The sequence below is a fragment of the Phyllostomus discolor genome, chromosome 15 (genome assembly GCF_004126475.2).
Source record: "Phyllostomus discolor isolate MPI-MPIP mPhyDis1 chromosome 15, mPhyDis1.pri.v3, whole genome shotgun sequence".
Classification (NCBI taxonomy): Eukaryota; Metazoa; Chordata; class Mammalia; order Chiroptera; family Phyllostomidae; genus Phyllostomus; species Phyllostomus discolor.
This window is the reverse complement of record NC_040917.2, coordinates 14,139,375-14,161,478: the sequence shown is the minus strand read 5'-3', so window position 1 is coordinate 14,161,478 and position 22,104 is coordinate 14,139,375. Positions and strand designations below refer to the sequence as shown.

At 49.4% G+C, this 22,104-nt stretch overlaps 1 protein-coding gene across 2 annotated transcripts; it reads right to left on the bottom strand.

Moving 5' to 3' along the window:
* Positions 1 to 2,775: 2,775 nt before the first annotated feature.
* On the bottom strand, positions 2,776 to 19,887 carry SCCPDH (saccharopine dehydrogenase (putative)). Of its 2 annotated transcripts, XM_028531188.2 has the most exons (12): positions 19,601 to 19,887; positions 17,804 to 17,916; positions 15,127 to 15,207; positions 12,817 to 12,946; positions 10,782 to 10,831; positions 9,440 to 9,570; positions 8,671 to 8,788; positions 7,618 to 7,737; positions 7,469 to 7,525; positions 5,379 to 5,490; positions 4,204 to 4,285; positions 2,776 to 3,379 (listed from the first exon to the last, which is right to left on the bottom strand). In XM_028531188.2, exons 1-12 carry the CDS (start codon positions 19,788 to 19,790, stop codon positions 3,274 to 3,276), a joined length of 1,290 nt encoding a protein of 429 aa, XP_028386989.1. In that variant the 5' UTR covers positions 19,791 to 19,887; the 3' UTR covers positions 2,776 to 3,273. The 2 variants fall into 2 exon arrangements, with proteins under 2 accessions (XP_028386989.1, XP_035871980.1); XM_036016087.1 differs by lacking the exons at positions 8,671 to 8,788; positions 9,440 to 9,570 and having other exon boundaries at positions 19,601 to 19,865.
* Positions 19,888 to 22,104: the final 2,217 nt, after the last annotated feature.

The following is a 22,104-nucleotide window of genomic DNA, read 5'->3' as shown; positions in this document are numbered from 1 at the left end:
GGACTCACCAGCCGGAAACGATGAGCTTTGTGGCGTGGAGGGGACTTGGGCGGCTGAGCAGCTCACTGAACTCGGCTGTCAGAGCCCAGCTGGGGACTCCACGTATCCAACCCAGTTCCCAGCTTATTAAGGGCTTAATCACTAATTACTCCACTTCCTTCTTCCACCATTTTTAAGCAAAACTCTTCGTTTGGATTCGAAACCACATGACATGAATCCGTGCCCAGGGAGAAGGGGAAGTGGGGGCCATCCCAAGGGAAGGGTTCGCATTCCGAGCTCTGGGTCAGATGGCCACGCCCCGGTGAAACCCGTCACTTGTACCTGCGTGGTTTCAGGCAGGTGGGCCTCTCTGAGCCTCTTCCCTGCTGTTACATGGGGATGGCAACAGTTAATACAGTGACGTAGAGCCCCCGGGATAGTAGTTCCTGGGACGCAAAAGCAAATAAGCATTTGTCGTTCATTGTTCACGGTGAGCAGTCTGAAACTTCAAATAAAACCCTCCTGGTGAATTCCCTGCTGTCAGACCTGGAGCCCAGAGTGCTCTCCTGCCCCCGTTTTGTGTCACTGCCCTGAAAGTGTTTCGTGTTCCCTCCCTCACTGTCCTCGTCATGGGTGCGTCCGGAGCACACTCGGCTCACTGAGCAGCGTCAGTGTCTGAGCTGGGGGACGGGTTCGGGGCAGGGCTACGGGGTGGCAGAGGCCGAGAGTGTTGGTGAGCCCCACCGGGGGGATGTCAGTCTCAAAGCAGTCTCGGTCCCAGGAAGAACTGACCGGTGGGCACTCAGTGGTCTGGGGGAAGACTGTGAGGAAATCTCCCAAGACTGAAGGACTGCTTGTTCCGTGCCCAGGCATTCATCTAAGTGCTAAACATCGAACAGCTCATTTAACTCTCGCCATAACCCTAAGCTTGGCACTATGATTGCTCCCATTTTGAGGCTTTAAGGGTTAAATAAAGGAGGCGTGTCCGGGCCACGGTGAGAAAGCAGGGGCTGACTCTAGGGACTGCCATTGTAACCACATGGCCTGCCCCCTGAACAGGCAAGACTGTCCCAGGGGTCAGTCAGACTTGATCTGCCTAAGAAGCCAGGAAGGAGAAATTAGAGGTGACAGTCCCCATCCGCGTTCTCTGAGACAGAAAGTCAGGGAAATCAAGTAGGATGACGCTGAGCCCCTACTGGCCGGAGAAGTTATCGAGGGCCCCAGAAAGGAGGCTCCCTGGGAAGGCGGGGAGATCTGGGCTGGTGAGTTCTGTTTAATACCAGGGGCTTACGGGAAAGGCTGGGGTGTTGCCAGCGGCTCAGGTCCTGCGGATGCACACAAGAACCGAAAGGCAACCTAAAACCTTAGTGCCCAGGTGTGGAGTGCCGTGGGGACAGCAGGGCCAGGCGTGAGCGGAGCACCCCGAATCCCACACAGCCTCCGCGGGAGGCAGAGGAGCGGCGAGGCCACCGCCTCCTGGACTGAGCCTCACAGCTCCTGAACAATTTACAGAGAGCGTATTACTTGCCTTTCTGCAAATGAGAGCAGGTAAAGCCTTGGGGGTGGGGGGTTTAAAAATAAAATTAGCCCTGCCTGGCGTAGCTCAGTGGATTGAGCTCGGGCTGCAAACCAAAGTGTCGCAGGTTTGATTCCCAGTCACGGCACATGCCTGGGTTGCAGGCCGTGACCCCCAGCAACCGCACATTGATGTTTCTCTCTCTCTCTCTTTCTCCCTCCCTTCCCTCTCTAAGAATAAATAAATAAAATCTTTAAAAAAAAATTAAACCCTGGCTGGGTAGCTCAGCTGGTTAGAGCGTCAGCCAAATACACTAAGGTTGCGGGTTCCATCCTCACTCAGGGCACAGACAAGAATCAATCAGTGAATGCATAAATAAGTAAAACAACAAATGGATTCTCTCGGGGTCAGTAAATAAAAATTAAAAAAAAAACAAAAATATTAGAATGACACACACTGGTCTCTCAAGCTGGAGGACAGTCACACCAGCTGCCACACATTCTGGTGTCAACACCGAGCAGAACAGCATACAGCACGCAAAACCAGCAAGAGCGTTTGCACACCTGCAACCGCACTCAGCGGCCCCCAAACACAGACCCAAACCCCAGATCCCGCAGCACCCCCTCCAGGCCTCCTGAGTGTGAACTGCTTCTGATTCTGCAGCTGGTCATGAGATCTGGTGCGTCTGCATGTCCTCCCAATTTTGGGGGTGATAAAAACTTTTCGAAGGTCCCCCAGATTAGGACACAGCTGAGACCAGATCCCGGGGTAGGGGGAGCCAAGTTAGGACCAATAGTACTACCACCAAGAACCTCCCTCTTCAGGTGAGAGGCCCTCTTTCTTCTCTGCAGGTGGCACCGGAGGGACTCCCACCACGAGCGGTGTGCCCGCCCACGTCACGCTTCTCATCCCAGAGCCGAAATCCCATGAAGGTCGTGTGTGTCCTCCTTACATAACTGCAAGGCGCAGAGCAAGGCGCAGAGCAAGGCACAGACACTACGTATGTGTTTATGACGTGCTTATCTCAGAAGGAAAAGCCCTGTTGCTGTGCCTTGTTTTAGGCCTTCACTGGAAAACATACTTCGAGTGCAAAAATTCAGTCGGTGAAAGTGTCTGTGAGGCGGTGCAAGTCCACAGACACCGACCGGCTGCATCCTTAAAACCAATTGCAGGCCCCGAGCCAGGGGAGACGAGCGACAAGCCCCATCAGCGGCGGCAGCCCGCAGGAAGCACACCTCTGCCGCCACTCGAACGCCAGGCAAGTCAAACACAAAACCCACTCAACTGGCAATCCTTTATTATTCAGCTCAGGTTAGGTCCAAAAAGCAATCGGTGCAGGTGGGTGAAGAACTAAGCTAAAGCGGCAGAAAGGGCAGCTTCATCTCACAAAGGCCCTCACGCTTGCACGCAGAGCAGCTCGCTGGAGAGCAGGAGCCCTGGACGGCAAGGCCAGGGAGGCAGCCTGGGCCCCGTCCGGGATGCATCGGCTGCGAGGGCAGAGGCTCCACCCCCCTCTCGGACCTGCCTACCTACAAAACTGGCCGTGACTCTTCGACGTAAAAGCCAGTCAAAAAATATTCCCTCTCACGAGCAATAAAATCACAAAGACAGCTAAGATTTGAAATTTAGGGTAAGCTAGTATAATTTCCTGCTTTTAATGTGTACATATTTTAGATTTGATGATCTCTTCCACACAGACAGGCTTATAGAAGAATTTCAAATATCAGATAAAAAGCTGTTAATTCATGCATGTGATGACTGGTTAACTCTTCAAAGGTTCAGACTTCGGAGCTGCTAATGACGCTGAATTCAATGCCGCGCTGGTGGAGCCTGTCAATCAGCTTTGTCCTGGAGAAGGCCGCTCCCGGGGTGAAGACCCCGCCCCTGCAAGGCAACGAGACCGACAGACAGTGCAGGGGCCCCGCTCCAGCCCTGCCCTCCGTGCAGCGCCGCGCTGGAGCGCTGGCTACCGAACCACTACAGGCCCAGGAAAACCTGATTCTCTTGACCCTACTGTGGACTAGTTTTGGTTCCAGCCCTAAAACCAGCCCAACGAGCAGGTGGCCACTACTCGGGGACAGCGACCAGTGCGACCGTAGCCGCACACCCCGTGCTCAGGCGCACCATGGTAGCCAACAGGAGCGGCGGCTGCTGTTCGTACAGACAGCCCTCTGACCAGGGGAGTGAACACAGGCCTGAGTGAGGAAAGTTTCCTTCAATACAACAGCTAAACATGAAGGCTGAGTATTTTCAAAGGGTACACAAGTAGTTGAAAAAGTTTAATTAGCTTTCACTATACAATTTTTATGTCTACCGCTTAATACTGTTTCAGGCCATACCCAAGTGTACTTACTTCTAAGCCTAAGGGCCACTGTTCACCTCTGAAGGTGGCTACTTGTAGGGAACCGCTAATGGCTCCAGTACAACTGTCCCCTCTGTGATCGTCCAGCCAGGCTGCCGTGAACCAGTCCACCCCAGGGCCCCCAGGTCAGAGTGCACGGCTCAAACTGCTCTGTCTCCCGTCATTAGCTCTGTTCCCAGAGGCCCACACGAAATGGTCCTTCTCACAATTTCAGTTTGCCTCTGTCCCGATATCAAAGAAGCTGTAAATGCTTATGTGCAGACCCAATGCCTGAAAATCAAATCCAAACACGCTAAAACGTAACAGAGGAAGAAGAGACCTTCAAATGGGAAGAAAGGAGACTTACGCCCTGGGGAGGTCAGAGGCGTCATTCAGGAGAGTCATGGCTGCCTGGACCATGGCTATGGGGGTCGCCACGTAGCCAGCCTCTGCGGAGGACAGGGGACCAAGGAAAAGAGAGCATTCGTCAAGGGTGCACCCCGCCACACCCAACACCAGACAGCAGGTGTTCTGTCGGACTCTAGGTATGCAGGGTCATCGCCATAAATACTGCTGGCCTAATACCCAAAATGACATTTATATAGTACGTATGAACTGTTAGGAACTGTAAGTGCTTTAAATGTACTAGCCTCATTTAATTCTCCTAGCAATTCCATGAGGCTAGCACTACTTCGACCCCCCGTTCTGCAGATGAGGAAACCGAGGCACAGGTGGGTTAAGGGCCCAGTCCAAACTCGCACGGTCAGCCGGTGGCCGAGCCAGGAGCACGCCCAGGCAGCTCTTACTGCACCAAGTTTCTCCATTAATACACTACACTTCACTTCCAAAAGGACTCAATTTTTTAATGAGAAAAATGCTGAGTAACTTCAAAAGAAGTCTAATTTCAAGACGAAGTAACTTTAAAGTGGGACTTTAGTGTGTCAAATAATAAAAACAGTCAATTTATCTTAATAACCCAGATGGAAATTTGAAAAAAAAAGATGAGCTGTAAAGACACCTTTGCCATCTCGCTTGATTAAAACTGCAAAGCAAATCCCTGGAGACCTATTGGGGATGGTGGTAACTGAACTAGTATTATAACTCACGAGTGGTACTGTCTGTATAGTCCCTTACAGTTTACAGCAAAAGTTCTAGAACCTTTTTGGATGGCAGTGCCTTCTAACCACCCATCGAAAGCTTCTACCCTCTGCAGAACAATGCACACCCATTCGAGAAACGACGTCAGGGTGATCGCAGACTCCAACGAACCTGGGATCGAATGGATCCGTACGAACAGCCCTTTGTCTTTTTAACACTGAAACCCGCATTAGGAACTACCGAATCATAGCAAAAAAGAAAAACCCAGGGAGGAACGCGCCAATAAAGTCAACCCTTTTTCTGACAGAATCCTCCATCAGTCACACTTCTGTCAACTGTGCACACGCATCTCTAAGACAGTAACGCTCTGCAGAGAACAGCACACCTCCTCGCAGTCTGAGACGAGGTACCGTTCCCCAGCGACCTGGGTCATCTGTGAGATACCTGGTCCTTTCACCTGAGTACAGATTCTGACGTTGGGTTTGCTCGCCTCGGGGCTGCAGCCTTGGCTGTATCCTTGACCGAAGAACATCATCGTGAACGAGGTGGCATCCATCTGAGGGAAAGGAAGCGAGGAGTTTATCTAAGAAACACGTCATTTCCTCCTGAACGCAACTGAACCTACTATTCTGCTTCACAGGAAACATTTTCAACTGATAAAAACATCAGTTTTCTAGCTACCAGAATATCCTGTTATCCTGTAAGCAGGGAGCAAAAATTAATCCTTTGAAGAGGCAAGTCTTTTTTTTTTTTTTTTTAATTGATTTGGGAGAGAGATATCGATTTGTTTTTCCACTTATTCACGCATTCACTGATTGATTCTTGTATGTGCCCTGACCGGGGATCGAACCTGCCACTTCGGCGTACTGATGACGCTCTACCCAACTGAGCTGCCCGGCCGGGGCTGAAGACACAGTGCTGATGCCTGGGGCGATGCCGCAGGAAAGCAGGTGGTGAGGAAAACGGGGGGTGGGGGGAGCTAGAGACGAGTTTCATGTTGTGACTTAAAGAAGGACAGTGCCACTAAGACAGGCCATTTCAGGGCAAGAGCTGCTGGCAGTTTTTATCTTCGGGGGACGGAATAGGGTGATCTGGTTTTCGTTGTGTGTTTGAGGTGACGAGACAGAAACGGCCAGCAAGTAATGAGAATTCGGGCTTGAGGCACAGATACAGAATTCTGTTTAGAGATGCAAACACTGAATTTGAAAATTCAATTTTAGAAGCCTCATCCGAGCATCTGCCATACCTGCTAAGTTTGGAAATAAGGTAACAGAGAGGTCAGTCCTGGAACAACGCAGGGCAGAGGAAGGGCTGAGGCCTCTCTCGGGTGGGGAGGGACACTGGCCTCGTGCGGGACGAGGAGGGCGGCCCTGGGGAGACAGCAGGAGCAGGCACAGGCACAGGAGAGGAAAGGCGTGGACTGCCTTGCGGTCGGGGGGGATCTACCCCAAAGGAACAGGGGTCCGAAGACCCAGGCCAGTTGGCCTCTAGGAGCCACCAGCCTCCGGCCACGGGACCCAGGCAAAGCCCACCCTCTCTCATTCCGAGACAGCAATGAGGGGAGAGCGCCCTCACTGAGGCGGCCATGGAGCACTTGACCCTGTGCCTGCAGCACTGGGAGGGCGTGCGTTTCCGAGCACAGGTGGCCGACTACGGGAGACCACACCTCTCCGGGAGCGCGGGAGGGAGGTGGGGGGAGTGATGGCGACCGTCAAGAACAGGAACCCGAGGGGCACACCACAGAGGACCCCAGTTCCATGAGTGGAGTGGGACTCGAGACTACTGAGGAGGGGAGACGGGCGGGGGGGGGGCCCCCCCACAGATTTGGAAACAGCCCCTGGGGGGAGATGGGGAGATGGCTACTGAGAAGTAAAAGGGTCTGCGAGCGATGTTAAAAGCCTCAGTGAGGGGGAACGTGAAAGTGGGGTGCTGCCATCCTCTCAGCAGCGGGCTTCCCACCCCGCCCCCTGCGGCAGTGCCCGGCGTGGAGGAGATGAAGGCAAACCAGCCCAAGGCCCGACCTGGGGTCTGAAAACCAAATGGTCCAAAATCAAGGCATGGTGTCGAGCACAATCAACGAATGGTACTTCCATTTATCTACCCTGGGGATCCAGGACATGCAGAGGGGGAAGGGAAGCCTGAGGAGAGGGGACAAGAGGAGGGGAAAGGGAGGCAATAAAAGAGAAAAACGAAAGAGTAAAAATAACTGAAATCTCAGTGAAATAGAGAATACAATTTGTGGAGCCAGATGCCTGAGTTCTCACCCCAACTGGGCTGTTTATTCACTATAGGGCTTTGGGCAAGGTTTCTAACCTCGAGGTGCCTCAGTTTCCTCATCTGTAAAATGGAGACAATACCCACTTCTAGAGGTGTTTGAAAAAATTAAGGAATGTAGTTTAAATGTAAGAGAGTGTCTGACACACAGCAAGTGCTCCCTGAAGTCTTAGCTGTTGTCGTCACTGCACTGAGGAAAAGTAAAAGCCAAAGAAAGAAAAATACTACTTTAGAGACCTGGATACAAAAGAACGAGTTACCTGTTTTTGTGTTGGACCTTGTTTTGAAAAATAACCGAAGGAGAAGAGCCATGGGAACTAGAGGGGGGGAAAAAAAAAACCCTCAGTGATATTTTTTTTAAACTCATGGAAAATACTTTTAGGTCTAATTTCATAAAAATATGACTTACTTTTATGAGAAGTTGCCGTCCAATGCCAAACCTCACAAAGAACAAAAAGAACAGCCCCGCGAACATCAGCTTCACGACAGAGGTGATGCCCCCGACCGTCAAGTACGCGGCGAACTGCACCTGGGGGGGGGACGGGGACAGCCGTCAGCGTGCTGCCCGCTCTCTCGGGCCAGCCCACGCCAGGGCGCTGGCTGCTGGCGGCTTCCTCTGCAGCCACAGACACTGAGCAGAAGCGGTCTCCACTGCACAAATAGGTTACGTTCTGAAAACCTGTTCAGAAACCAGACACTGGGAGCCTGCTTTTAAAAGACATTGTTGCAAACAGTATTTAGCTTTCTCACTTGAACACAAAAGTCCACATAATCCATAAATAAAAAGTTTAGTAATAGCCCTGGCTGGTGTGGCTCAGTGTATTGAGTGCTGGCCTGTGAACCAAAGGGTCGCCAGTTCGATTCCCAGTCAGGGCACATGCCTGGGGTGCAGGCCAGGTCCCCAGTAGGGGGTGCAAGAGGCCACCACACAAGAGGGTGTTTTCCTCCCTCTTTCTTCTTCCCTTCCCCTCTCTCTAAAAATAAATAAATGAAATCTTTATTAAAAAAGGTGAATAATATACCTGAATTTTGCAATTACACATTATAGGATGTAGACTACACTCACAACCTCTTTTATACGACAGCATTCTCATCTTTCAACTTGAGATGGTCTCCTCTTCAAGTCTCAGCACAGGGAGCCACCAGGTACTCCCTCAAGAACAGGAGGAGTATTCTAGCAGCTGCAACTCTGACCAGGGGCTGCCGGCACTCGTGACCGGGGGTTTCCTGTACTGAACCGGCTGTTGTCTCACACTACAAAGGCAGGTACTCGGCGGGCCAGACGTGAATGACGGGGGAGGCGGCTGTACACCACCGATTCTGAATGCTTCCAGAAACTGAAACGTGTGTCTCATTTAGCTTTTTTTTTTTCTTTATAAACACAAAAATCCTCATCAAACTGTAGGGGGAGTATAACACACACAGAACACTCTTCTTTAAAAAACAAATCACACACACTTACAGGCGACTGCTCCAGATTCTCGTGCAAGTAGCGCTGCGTTCGCTTCACGACAGACACGTCTGAGCCCATTAAAGGAACGGAGTAGCTGCCGAGCTCTCTGCAGTAAGACACCGGCCACCTGCAAGAGGGACCCGCGCTGCATGCCGTGCGTCTACCGTGACCACAGTCCTCCCAGGGAGATTTCTGGGTGAGAATTTTAGCTTTGCCTGGGGCAGCAATGGCACTGAGGATGGCAGATCCGCTCTTAACTAGTATTTCAGTATTTGTCCCCCGTTCTCGACGCCGACACCCCGACGAGTGGTGAGCGCACAGAGCAGCAGCATTCTGCACACCGTGGGCCCTTAATGCTTAACTGTGCGTCAGCCCATCGATTTCACTGGCCGACGATAAAGAGAACACTCATTTCAACAGCTAAACTCTGAGGTTAGAGCTCTTACATATAAATGCTATTAACGTATGGACTGACCTACGTAAGGTCGTCACACTTTAGGTGGATGGTTTGATTGCACAAAATTGATGTTCAATTTTCATATTGATAGTGAGAAGTAAAAAAAAACAACCCATTCTTCCAAGGGTACAAATGTATTATTATATATGAAAGTACTTCAGTTTAGGGTAACATAATTGTAATTTATTTATCTTTGAAAACAATTCTGGACTTACTACAAAACAGTCTCCAGGCTCTTCTTACTAGCATACCTTATTAAGTCAGATCAACACAAAACACTTAGACCAGAGACACTAAGGAACAGGTTTTGAATCAATGTACCTTCTTTTTAATTTTGGACCGACGATTGGGACGGGTTTCAGACTGGCCTCTCTCCGCAGCTTCACCAAGCTCCTGTAGTCCCCGAAGCCGTAGACCGCGGACTTCCAGGTGCCGTCGTGGATGCACAGCCCCTGGCAAAGCAGTGCAGCAGTGAGAGGGGCAGGTCCTGAGAGACGCCGAGACGCAAAACCAAGCAGGGCAGCACTGGCACAGACAGCATGTTACCCGAATTTCTGCAAGGCATCATCCCTTATTTCATAACCTTGAGATGAACTTCCGTGACCAGCTGGGCAGCAAGAACACCCGTCAGCCTGGTCCCGTTCAGTATCCACACCAACGGGCGCCCCTTCTTCTTCTCTCCTACCAGTACCTGTGCTCTTTTCAGCACCCACCGCACTTCTCTTCGTTTTTCAGTCAACTAGCTGGTCATACACAGTCCGTGTGGGAAAAGCCCAGCCACTGCTAATGTAACGAGAACGGTTTGCACAACATCGATGTGACCCGGCGGCCAGGGAGAGTGGACTGGAATGCACACGTGTGAACAATGACGACCTCACTGCACTAGTCGGTGGGGGCAATAGACGCTGTTGAGTGAGCATGTGTGCTGTGTGGCCGTCACATTCAAAATGACTGAGTGAGGCGAGCAACGAAGCTGCATCAAATCGTGTATGAAGCTTGAACATTCCCCCACGGAAACTATTCAGGTGATGTAGAAGGCTTTCAGGGGTGCCCTGGCTGGTGTGGCTCAGCGGGCTGAGTGCTGGCCTGTGAACCAAAGGGTCACCGGTTCAATTCCCAGTCAAGGCACATGCCTGGGCTGCAGGCCAGGACCCCAGCAGAGGGCACTCGAGAGGCAACCCAAGGCAATCCATATATAAAGGTTGCTAGGAGAAAAAATCTTAACAGTTCTCATCATAAGAAAAAAATCTGTTCCCAAATAGACGGTCAACTCAGTAAGACTGCATTTACATCATGCATCTCCTGCAGGGCCGTGAGAGCACCGAGCTGTGGGCCAGGCACAGGACAGAAAGGCACCGACCCTGCACCGAGGGGGTGGCTGTTCCCGCCAACGTCTGTCACACGGCCGTGACAAAGCTTCAGCTAGGGCCGCGGTGATTCTGTCCAATGCAACGAACTGTTCAGTTGTTTCAAAAGTAGACTTTTATTCTTAAGTCAAAGCAATTCCCAGCAATCTGGTACCCTTATTTTTTAAAATTAAACACAGTGGCTTTCATACACTAAAAATGACAAATGAACCTTTTTTTTTTTTAAAGTCATATAATCATTTCCAAAATGCTTCCAATATTAGCTTAGAAAACACTTGACGAATAGAAAAACTAACCTCGGGTCCTGAGTGTATGGTCAGGAAACACTCCACCGCAGTCAACGTACCTACAAGAGCAGGAAAACGGTCCGAGTAAAATCCAACAACATCTGCTGAGCCAGGACCAGTAGCAGGGCCCTGTTCCCATTCATCAGGGACTGCTTTGACTGAGCCCACCGCTGAGTAGTCAGAGAGTCAATGCTGGTAAGTTTTACCGTGTTTTTGGAAACGGTTTTAAAAAGCAGCTGAAGCCAGGTAAATTGTCAGGAAGAGCGGTTTAGCGTCAGCTCCAACAGCTGGAACTGACAGAATATTTTCTAGTGTTCAAACTAACACTAAAGAATCTCTTCCAGTGAGGCAGTCATTTGGCTCTCTCATTCTGGAAAGCCAGCAGGACCCAGTTATCAAAGTTACGTCTATGGGAATTACTTAGTTTTCCAATATGACAGCTTTGAAGAATACTTATTCATAGTCATACACAATGAATGTACAGAAAACCTATCAAAAATGGCCTTTGCGATGGCTTTTAAATACTTCAAATAAGGCCGTTGAAATGGAATACAAATATGGGTGTAAAATAAAAATATAAGTGTAAAATAAAAACAGAAAACCAAAACCAGAAAAGGTGAGAAATCAATTATATTAACCATGAGGACGAGTATAAAGGTATAGTGATTAAGTTTTTAATTAACCTCTGAAATTCTCCAGAGCAGTAAGACAAAGGAAATACACAACGGGATGGCTAATTCTCAAAACCCCGATAAAATGAAATGCATCGATCTCGTAAGAGACAGTGTCTAAGTCCAAGAGGAAAGGAAAACATGGGTGCTCGGCCAAGTAGACACTGAGGAAGGTGACGATACACCGCGTCATCAGCAGCGATGCCACCCCAGGAGGGACCACAGTCACATCGGCGCCACTCATCCGACCACCGACACAAGCCGGAGGCAGGTCGCCCCAGCAGCTCTCCCGGGAGACAACTCGAAGGGCTGACAGGAGAGCGCGGCCCGAGGACTGGCCCCGTGGCCTGACCCGCCCCACGGAGAGAACAGGGCCCCCTACAGCAGCATGCGGTCAGATGTGGACCGCCTGCATCCAGAGTCAGCGAGGGGGACTGTGACACTCACTGCTGACTCCTAGGGTTCAGTGTCTGAAAAGAGGTTCTAGACAAACCTTACAGTATTATTTCTCCCTCAGAAAGAAAAAAAAAAGAGCCCTGACTGGTGTGGCTCAGTGGGCTGGGCATCAGCCCACAAACCCATTCCCGGTCAGGGCACTGGCCTGGGCTTCGGGCCAGGTCCCAGGCTGGGGACGTGCGTGCGCGAGGGGACCGGCTGACCTTTCCCTCTCACACCAGTGTTCCTCTCCTCCTCTGCCTCCCTCCCTTCCCCTCTCTCTAAAAACAGATAAATAAGTCAATCTTTTTAAAAAAATGACCAAGTCAAAGTAACAAAAACTTTTAAGTGTCTAGGAACAACCCCAACGTGAAATATGCAGGACCATCATGAAGAAAACATCTAAACTCTGTAGACTTAGAAGACTTGTTTACATAAACGGAGACAGACATACCAGAGGAATGGGCGGAAAGACTGTTTTAAAGATGCTCAGTCCGTGGTCTTCATCTCACTGGCAATGGTTCCAGCATTGCACCACTAAGTATGAGGTTGGCTATTGCTCTCTGACATTTGTTATAAGAAAGTATTCTATTCTTCAATTTCTAAAACTTTGAAATCAATAAATGACACGCATTTTCAAATCTCTGACTGAGATGGGCATATAGTGTTCACCTCTGGTAGTCCGATGTGATGATCATGTAAGTTCCCAATACACCTCGGCCTTGATACATTATTCTCTTAAAATTGCCATTATTTATTATAATTTTATTTAGCATTTTATAACAAGCGCAGCTATATTAAAAACATGTTTTAACATTACCCATTTAAAGTTGTTTCCTTTCCCAACCAGATTTCAGTTCAACACAACTGCAAAGACGCAAATATGAAGTCTTTCTAGTGTTAAGATCAATAATTACCGCTAACTGATCGATAATTACCATTAATTTTATTGCTTGTATATATCACTCCCAGATCTGCCGGAATGGAGTCAAAGCCACTGCTTCCAATGATGTAAACCCCTTTTTCGGCGGCCTTCTCATGGTACTTCCAATACATTAGTTCCAGAAACTGCAAGAATTCAGGACAGGAGATCTGATCAGAGCGACGCAGGAGCACCCCGCCCAGCGCCACTCCGCCGTGGGAGCACCGACCAGCGACCAGCGACCCAGCGACCAGCGCGGCTCTGTGGCGGGCGGCACAGGCACCGCCCAGGCGTTCGCGCTCACTGAGCCAACATTGCCGCGTGTGCCAGGTGCTGGTCTGACCCAGTGACCCCATCGTTGTACCTTCTCGGAATGCCTCGTACAGGCAAAAGTACTACTCCTCACAAAAATACCTATTAGCACAGAAAAGTAACAAAGAAAGCAAAAAAAGTTCCCCTAAATCACATTATCCGGACGTCATTACAGACTTGCATCTATGCATGTATTGTCAAAATTAATAAAACAAAACCAACACACATTATCATTAACACTGTTAGCTCCTACTTTATCCAGATTTCCTCAGCTTTTACCCAATGTCCTTTTTCTGTTCCAGGACTCTGTCCAGGAGACCACGCTACATTTACTGTCACGACTCCTTAAACGCCTTCTGACGGTGGCAGTCTCTCAGACCTTCCTGGTGTGGGTAGCCTTGACAGTTTTGAGGACTATCACTCAGGTACCTTCTTGCAGAATGCCCCTCTACTGGAGTTCTTCACGTGCTGTTCTCGTGACGACACCGGGGTCACAGGTGTTTGGAAGGAAGACCGCAGGGACACTGAGTGCCACTTCACGGCACCACATCGACACTGCACTACCTGGTCTATCCCTGCGGTTGACCTTGAACACCTGGCCGAGGAGCTGTGTTTCAGGTCCCTCCGCTCTGGAGTTATTCTCCTCCCCCCTCCTTTCCGTACTGCACTCTTCGGAAGGGAACGGCTCCGAGGAGGCGCATGCTGGGGGGGGGGGGGGGGGGGTGTGCTCCCAGTCCCTGAGGGCAGAGCAGCTGCCGGATCATCTGGAAGGAACCCTCCTGCACAGGTTTGTCTCCTCACCCTGCTGCCTACTTTAATGGGATCATCTGAATTTGTATTATGACTTATAAGAGTTCTTTATATATTCTGGATCTTTATTAGGTTTTGGTTATTGCTTTTATGGTAGTTTATAAGTTCTTCACCATCTTCTCTGCTCTGGAATATTTTTTTTTAAGATTTTATTTATTTATTTTTAGAGAGGGAAGGAAGGGAGGGAGAGAGGGAGGGAGAGAGAGAGAGAGAGAGAGAGAGATAGAGAGAGAGAGAGAGAGGGGGAGAGAAACATCAATGTGTGGTTGCTGGGGGTTATTGCCTGCAACCCAGGAATGTACCCTGGTTGAGAATCGAACCTGGGACACTTTGGTTCCCAGCCCGTGCTCAATCCACTGAGCTATGCCAGCCAGGGCTGGAATATTTTAAATAAGGTAGGAATTGGTTTTTGTGTCATTTGTGTCTCCTAACTCTCCGTGAATACATTTTGGTAATTTATACTTCCCTAGCATCTTCCGATACATGTTATCAACTGATGAACTCTAAGTAGGTACTTTACTGGCGCACGGACGGGAGAGGTCAGTCGACCACGGGGACATCTGAGGTTACAGTTTTAAAGGAGGTAGCACAGCTCAGGGCCATTAACACGTCACTCCCTCAGTCAGGCGAACCTCCATTCAAGCCCCACTTTTCCTACTTACTAGTTGCGTGACTTTGAACAAGTCTTTAGTGTTTCCGAGCTTCGATTTCCTCGTCATAAAAAGGAGAAGATGATGCCTACTTTACAGGAATGTTTGACAAGTTACATAAAGTGCTCAGTCAGCACACTGTACGGCATATGGTGAGCATTCAATGAAGGTGAACATACAGAATTTTCTAGGTTGAGGAGATTTTATGTTTATTTTTCTGTAATGTGGTATAGATGTCTGATTTTAAAAAGGGAATTTATAATGAAAGTTACAAAAATAAGATTGAGAGTTACTCGTAGCACCTATTTTAATTAATTCGGTTTACAGCATGCAGTGGCATAAATAAGTCAGCATACCCTACATACGAAGGACTTGAAACACATGAGATCATGCGGAAGAACATTCCAGAACACCGAAGCTAAGGCCTCACCCCTTGTGTTCCCCTGGAAGCTGCCGACGGGCCACCCTCCAAAATGCCCACAAAACTGCACTCAACGTTTTCCGCTTCAACGGAAAACTGTGCTGTTTTCTGTTTTCTTTCCCATTTTACATACCTGAGGTTCTCCACAGATGTCAACATAGCTAGCTCCATTTTCAATACATGCTTTTATTACAGGTTCTCCATAAAATCGATACTGGGGGGATAAAGAAGACAGTTATTCTTCCTCAGCAAGCTTAAATGAATGAAATACCATTCCGTTTTGAAAGTACTGTCTTGGTTACTAAGAAATCAAATGTTAATAGAGTAGCCTAAAGATCGACTGAGAAAATCACGTGACTGTAATATACCAACTCTCACAGGAGTGGATTACAGAGAAACGTGTCCTTACCTCTGAGGACAAAATGGGAAGTTTTATACAAGTGATTCATTTGAGCTCAATTCTGAAGAAGAGTGAGGATTTGCTAGAAAATTCTGAACAACATAAAGGACAAAGCATATGCGAAGGTGTGAGAAAGGGGGCTGCTCGGCAAGCCTGACGCACAGGGCAGCTGAGAGGGCAGTTGTAAGTGATGAGTCTAAAAACAACCCTTGGAACATAACGTAGGGGGAAGGACCCCGATTGCCATGCTAGAAACACTCAGTTTTATCTGTTCTGACAGTTTCTGTGTTCAGAGTAAAAAAAAGTAATAACAATAATCGCAGGGACATGGACAACAGTGTGGAGACTGCCGGGGAGCTGGGGGAGGACAGGATTAGGGGGATAAATGGTAATGGGGAAAAATACAATAAAATAACAAAAAAAAACCCCAAAAGGAAACAAAAGTATGATAACGATGAAGAAACAAAACTCATACACAGACAACAGGGTGGTGGTGTCCGGGGGGAGGGGGTGGGGGGGGAGAGGGTGAAGGGAGGATGAAGGGGGACGGACGGAGGCTTGACTAGGGGTGGCGGGCACACGGCACAGGGGACAGATGATGCAGAACAAAGATATACACTTGAAACTTACATAGTTTTATTAGCCAGTGTCACCCCGATAACTTCAATAAAAATTTGAAATAAAATAAAACAAAAATCATCACCACATGACAGGGAGGAAAAAAGAGAGAGGGTGCTACAAGTGCGAGGAAAGAGAAGTTGCAAAGCTGCTACTTCCGAGTGGGAGCGAGGACAGCAGCCCAGGGGGACGGAGCAGCCCCCAAGGAGTGCACAGCCACACAGTTAAAGCAGGGCCGGTCTGCATGGGGATGCACTCTTCTCCGGCCATGCCAGGCTACTCAAGTTCCGGGAAAGAGCAAGCGGAGGGCTGGAATGACCAGGGCTGGGTTCCCCCCAAGAGTCCTGGGGAGCAGAGGGCGAAGGAGCTGGCCAAGGGTGTCTGTTTTAGAGTAATTCGAGCAAAGGACCGCAGAATCTAAGCTGGTTAAGGATGAGATACATCTAAATAAACAATAATTTAAACACATTTTCACTTGGTAACAATCAAAGAACCTTCCTGCTTCCACGTTTTAAATTACCAACAATTTTTCCAGACGCTTCGTGTTCAAACGTTCTGCCCATTGTGACGGCTTCCTGGGACCGGGAAAGGTCGCCCACACTCAGCGTTCCACAGGCCAGAAACATCTCTTTCCCGTCCAGCAGGTGCCACAGCAATGGCTGGCGGCTGCCCTTCCAGAACATACTCTGAACTCGCCCACTGCTCGCACCTCTGCTACCCCCCTGCCATCTGTGTTTCCTCTCGGAAATTAGCCCTTCGTTTCCAGCCGTCCGACGGCTGTCCCGTGCAGAAGACAATCCAAACTCTGACCTATCTAAGCCTACAGCCCCTGGGCACTGTCCAGTCTCACCGCCCGCCTCTCTGCCCTGCTCACGGCCCAGTCACACTGGCCTCTCTCTCACATTCTTCAGTCTTGCCACGCACACGCTCACCTCGGGACCTTTGCACCTGCTGCTCCCTGGGCCACCTTCCTCCTCAAAACTCATGTGGTTCACTCCCTCAATTCTCAGGTCCCCAGGCAAACGTCAGCTCCTCACGGAGACCTTCCCTGACCGTGCATCGAACGGAGACTGATGTGTCCATCTCCTTAGTTCGCTTTCTTTTTCTTTGAAGCCCTCATCACTACCTGCTACTATAACCTTATTTTTTTGTCTCCCCCTTGGGGCTGTAAGCTCCACAAGAGATTCTATCTTGTTCACCATTATGTCCCAGGTACCTCCACTAATACAGTTCACATAGAGGGGTGGGCAAAAGTAGTTTACAGCTGAGAGTTCACAAAACAGTTCATTCTCCTATTAATTTATTAATTATCATAAACCTGTTTTGCCTGCTCCTGCATAGCAAATATTCAATGAATGCTGAATACGTGAACAAGTCCTTTTTTAATCTCTATTTTTGTACATATTTTTAACAAACACACTTGCACAGTAATACAGAAAAATAATTTACAAATAAATAAAAAGTATATGAGGGGTATGTGCTCAAACATTTTTTTTAAAAATAAGGGGCATTCAGCAAAGGAATGAAAAAAAAAAAAAGCTTGGCAATTACAGCAGGGAATTACAGCAACAAACCCAAGGAGCTGGCACTGCTGCTGAGTGTGGTGTTAGAGCGTGTGCCACTCCCGCCCTCAGGCAACTTTGGTCACACCCAACGTGCTAATCCCGGGAAGGGAAAACCCCAAACGCATTGCTCTGTCCCCTGCTCTGCATTCCTCTGGAACATAAAACACGAGATTCTGCTGCTGGAGATGGAAGACCGTTTGTTCCGATACAGAGGGCTGACTACTTACTGGTCCTACGCAGTTGAGGACAACTGTTGCCTGTTTGGCCATTTCATCAAGTGAGGCTGGATTAGAGATATCACAAACTATGATTTCAACTTCGGATGGCAGCGTCGGTCTTCCTGAAATAAGAAGGAAATCAGTTGAGGCGAATCCCAAGGCAGCGTGAGGTCCTCCAGATCTCCCGTTTACAGGGACCCATGACAGCAAAACCCCCAAGGCCAACCTTCCCTTTCAAACCCAAAAGAAAACCCTCTTTAATCAGGTAATAAAAAAAAAAGGAAAAGGTTATGAGGAAAACGGAACTAATGCTAAGGGTGACTAAAAACATTATTAACCTTAAAAAAATCTCACAGAAGTAATGTCTAAATGACAACTTTACAATCGTTTAGACTCAGAGTAGACAATTGTCTTGATTTCCTCTCTGCCAAAAATTGTATTATAAAGAGTTTGTCAATGGCTACTAAGCAATTACATGCTGATAAAATTATGTGGGGAAAGGGGAGTTGTTAATATCAACATAATGAGAAGAGGACTCAGGTGAAGAGTCTAGGTAAGAACACCAAGGCTCACAAACTGGAAATAACTGGAATTCACTGAACCAAGTGAATAATGCAGGTTTTGATAGGTCAAGGTGTACTCCCCAGAAGAACCTGATCTAGGTATACCACCGTACAAAAGGCAGGTAACTAGGTTATGCCTGTACAGTCTTACTGAACAGGAAAAAGAAACGGAAGTATATATTTTAATAGTGGAGTTATTTCTTTTGGAAAAGGAAAGAAAGACCAAAAAGCCCTTTGGTCAAGACCCTACATGGGTAGTAGCAACAGCACCGAGAGCTGGAGGAGAGTCCAGCCTGCGGGGAGTATCTTGTGCACAAAACTACCAACAAAACAGACGCTAGGTCCCCACCAGAAACAGAGCTCTGGGTGGAATGATGGGGAAGTGAGATGAAAACGAAACAGAAGAATCTGGTAGCCCCAGCACTCTCCCAGGAGCTATCTGCCTGCCTCAGGGCACACAGGGGTGGAAAAAGTCAATTTAAAGGCCACTGAGCCCTAAGTCAGATGTCTCCACCACCAGGAGGGCAGGGTCCAGTGTGTCTGTCTCCCTCCCCCACATCTGCACCCTGGCCCTGGGAACAAGACCGGGCCCCGAGACGACCACTCAATACAGGCCCGTGGAATGGAGGCTGAAAGAACACGCAAACGCCCCAACCAGAAATACAAACTTTGCGGCGACGGGTGGGAGGTGGGCAAATGAACAGTAAGCTTGCTGGAGGATTCTTAACGAGAAAAAAAAATTTTTTTTAAGCCACAACCAAGCCCCCAGGACAACTGTTAAGCTTTCTCTCCTCCCTCCAAAACACGAGACGAAGGGAGAGTACAACCTTAAGACACCAACGGTGTACTTTTCTATGCCACCGAGTATCGAGAAACCTCCAGTTGCATCCGATACCCATGCTCTAGAGTGAGACAGAACCACAAAACAAACAAACAAAACAAACAAACAAACAAACAAACACTAAAGTTGTCGACTATCTCTCCAGTGCGGCTCCCCAAACTAAGGGAGGAATTTAAAAGGGGGAAAGAAATTTTATTTTTGAACGTGGGGAGTAGAACAAAGCCAGGGCACTATCCGAAGCAACGCTGTCCCCCCGCCGGTCCTCCAGCAGGGCTCGGGGAGCCCCAGCGCCGCTCCCAGCGGGGCGACGCTCCTTCCAGGCGACGGGCGCCCCCAGCCGGGGGGAAGGGGCCCCGGGCAGCGTCGGCGCCCGCCGCGCCCGCCCCGCCGCGCCCCCTTTACCCAGCTTCAGGGCAGCCCTGTCCAGCACTTGCTGCAGCTTCTCCCGGGAACGGCCCGCCACGGCCCAGGGCAGGCGGGAGCCCTCCTGCGCGTCCACCTGCTCCCGGGCCACCTCCTCGGTCACGAACTGGCCGGTGAAGCCAGAGGCGCCGAACACCACCAGGTGGAAAGGCCTCCGCTTGGTCGCCATGATGAGCCCACAGCCAGCCGAGGCCCCGGGCGGGCTGCGTCCCCTTTACCGGGCGCAGCAACCGCCCCCGCCGCCGCCTGCGCGCCGCGCTCCGGATGCCCCGCGCGCGCCGCCGAGCCGGGGCCACGCCCACGCCCACGCCCACGCCCACCGCAGCTGCGCGGATGCCCCCAGGACAGCCTAGGGCTTTGGCCCGGGCTCCCCGCCTGCCTGCGGGCTTGGCAGGAGCTCACGGCCGCCCACCCTCCTCGCGGTTGGTGGCCCCGCTCACCTCTGACATCCCTCCCGGAGGCCCGAGGAGGCGGTTGGTACCGGAGGCGGTTGCACAAAGGAAAAATTTCGAAAACCTTCTGATGACCGGAGGGGACGGCCCACGCCCAGGGCATCTTTTTGTTCTCGAAGCGCGTTGGACAAGTGTGGGTTTCGGGTCCTCCCCGGGTCCTTTCCGCCCTGTCCGGGGCTCAGCTCTGCAGCGGCGGCTGCCGCCAGCCCCTCGCCCCACCCACCCGACCCCTTGGTGCCCGACCCGTCTGGGTCCCCGAGCCGTGGTCGGCGACACGGCTGTTAAAGGTTAGGGCTCCCGTGGGGAAATAACTCCCAGAGCTGTCCTGCCATTTGAACTGCGAAGTAAAATGAATAGTGGTTCAGGAAGTCCTCAAAATACAAAAGAAATAAACTTTCCTGACAAGTGTTATTCAGTCAAACACACGAATGTAAATAAATGATTGAATGCTGAATAGGGAAATAAATGGGGGAAACGAGACAAATCTCCCAGTACAGAGCCTCTGCCAGGAGAGGGGTTCAGCTGGCCTTTGAACCCAAGCTCTGCCTAGTGACTTGCTTTCGAAGAGCAGAGTATGATAAAAGGGGGAGGGGGTAAATCTACAGTCCAGAAACCTGGCAAACACCGCTTCAGCCGAATGATCAAGGTGAACGTCGTCTTTGATAAGCCGTGTTGGTTGCGCATAACCTTGATATGATGTGATAAGAATGATACAATCTCTGTAGTCTTCCTCCCCAGAACTCATAGCCTCTGTCCATGGGGAATAGTCTGCAAAATGCCTGACCAAGCTCAGACTGCCAAGGTCATCGGAAGCAAGGACAATCTGAGAAACCGTCACAGACTGGAGGGGCCTAGCAGGACGAAATGTAATGTAGTAGCCATGCACAGAAAAAGGACATCAGAAAAAATGCTAAAGCCCAAATAAAGTGTAGAGTTTAGTTAATAACAATGTTGGCAGCAGACAGTACTCAAGCGTGCCACGCCAGCCTTCTGACCTAAGATTCTTTTTTTTTTTTTGCCATACAAGTATTCAATGAGTCCATCAACATTTATTGAGATAAACAGATCTATTTAAAATTTATTAGAAAATGTGACATTTAAAAAAAATGACAAGGTAATTGGGGGAACTTGAACACTAAATATTTGGTGCTGTTACAGTGTTAACATTATTTTTCTTAGCTGTGAGAATGGTATTGTGGTTAAATTTTTTAAATTCTTTTCTTTTAGAGATACATAGTGAGGGTGTTCCGTTTTGTTTTGTTTTTACAGATAAAATAATACAATGTCTGGGATGACTTAAAAATAATCCAGAATACCTATTGGTATCAAAAATTAAAACATCTAGCCCTGGCTGGTGTAGCTCAGTGGGTTCAGTTGCGAACCAAAGCATCGCAGATTCGATTCCCAGTCGGGGCACATGCCTGGGTTGCAGACCATGGCCCCCAGCAACCCCACATTGATGTTTCTCTCTTTCTCTCTTTCTCCCTCCCTTCCCTCTCTAAAAATAAATAAATACAATCTTAAAAAAAAGTTAAAACATCTTTGCACCCCAGCTGTAGGGGTTCTTTCTTCTAATCTGGATAAATTTCTCATGAAAATTAAAATATTCTCAGAAGGAGGAAGGGGAGTCACATGTCACTCACATCTAATAATACATATGTAGCCATGTTGACTCTGGCTAACTGTGCGCCCCCATCTGGCTGTCAGACACACTCTTCCTGGTTTGCCATCTGTTTCCTGCCTGTGTGAGTCCCCCATCCACACGGCGGGGGCGGGTGGTGACTCAGAATCATCAGGGAGGCTGTGTTTTGGTTGCTTGAAGATGTTCCTCATCTCTGCCTTCCAAGAACGTGAGCGCACCCTTGAGGAACCCGGGTTTGGTCTCACCCAGACCCGGGCTTGCCGTGGCCCCACGGGACATACTTTTAGACTCTGGAACGTGTATCTGACACTTGTGAACATTCCAGGAAATGGCGAGTTTTGCTGACTTTTAGACCTTTGTCTTTGCTCTCGCTCTCTCTCATTCATGCC

Bases quoted from the DNA above. Each gene is read 5' to 3' on its own strand.
- SCCPDH (XM_028531188.2), bottom strand. From the start codon at position 19,790: ATGGCGACCAAGCGGAGGCCTTTCCACCTGGTGGTGTTCGGCGCCTCT. The intron at 17,917-19,600 runs GTAAAGGGGGCG...TTCTTATTTCAG, and splicing joins CAGGGCTGCCCTGAAGCTGG to GAAGACCGACGCTGCCATCC. The intron at 9,571-10,781 runs GTTAGTTTTTCT...CTGCTTTGCCAG, and splicing joins CCATACACTCAGGACCCGAG to GGGCTGTGCATCCACGACGG.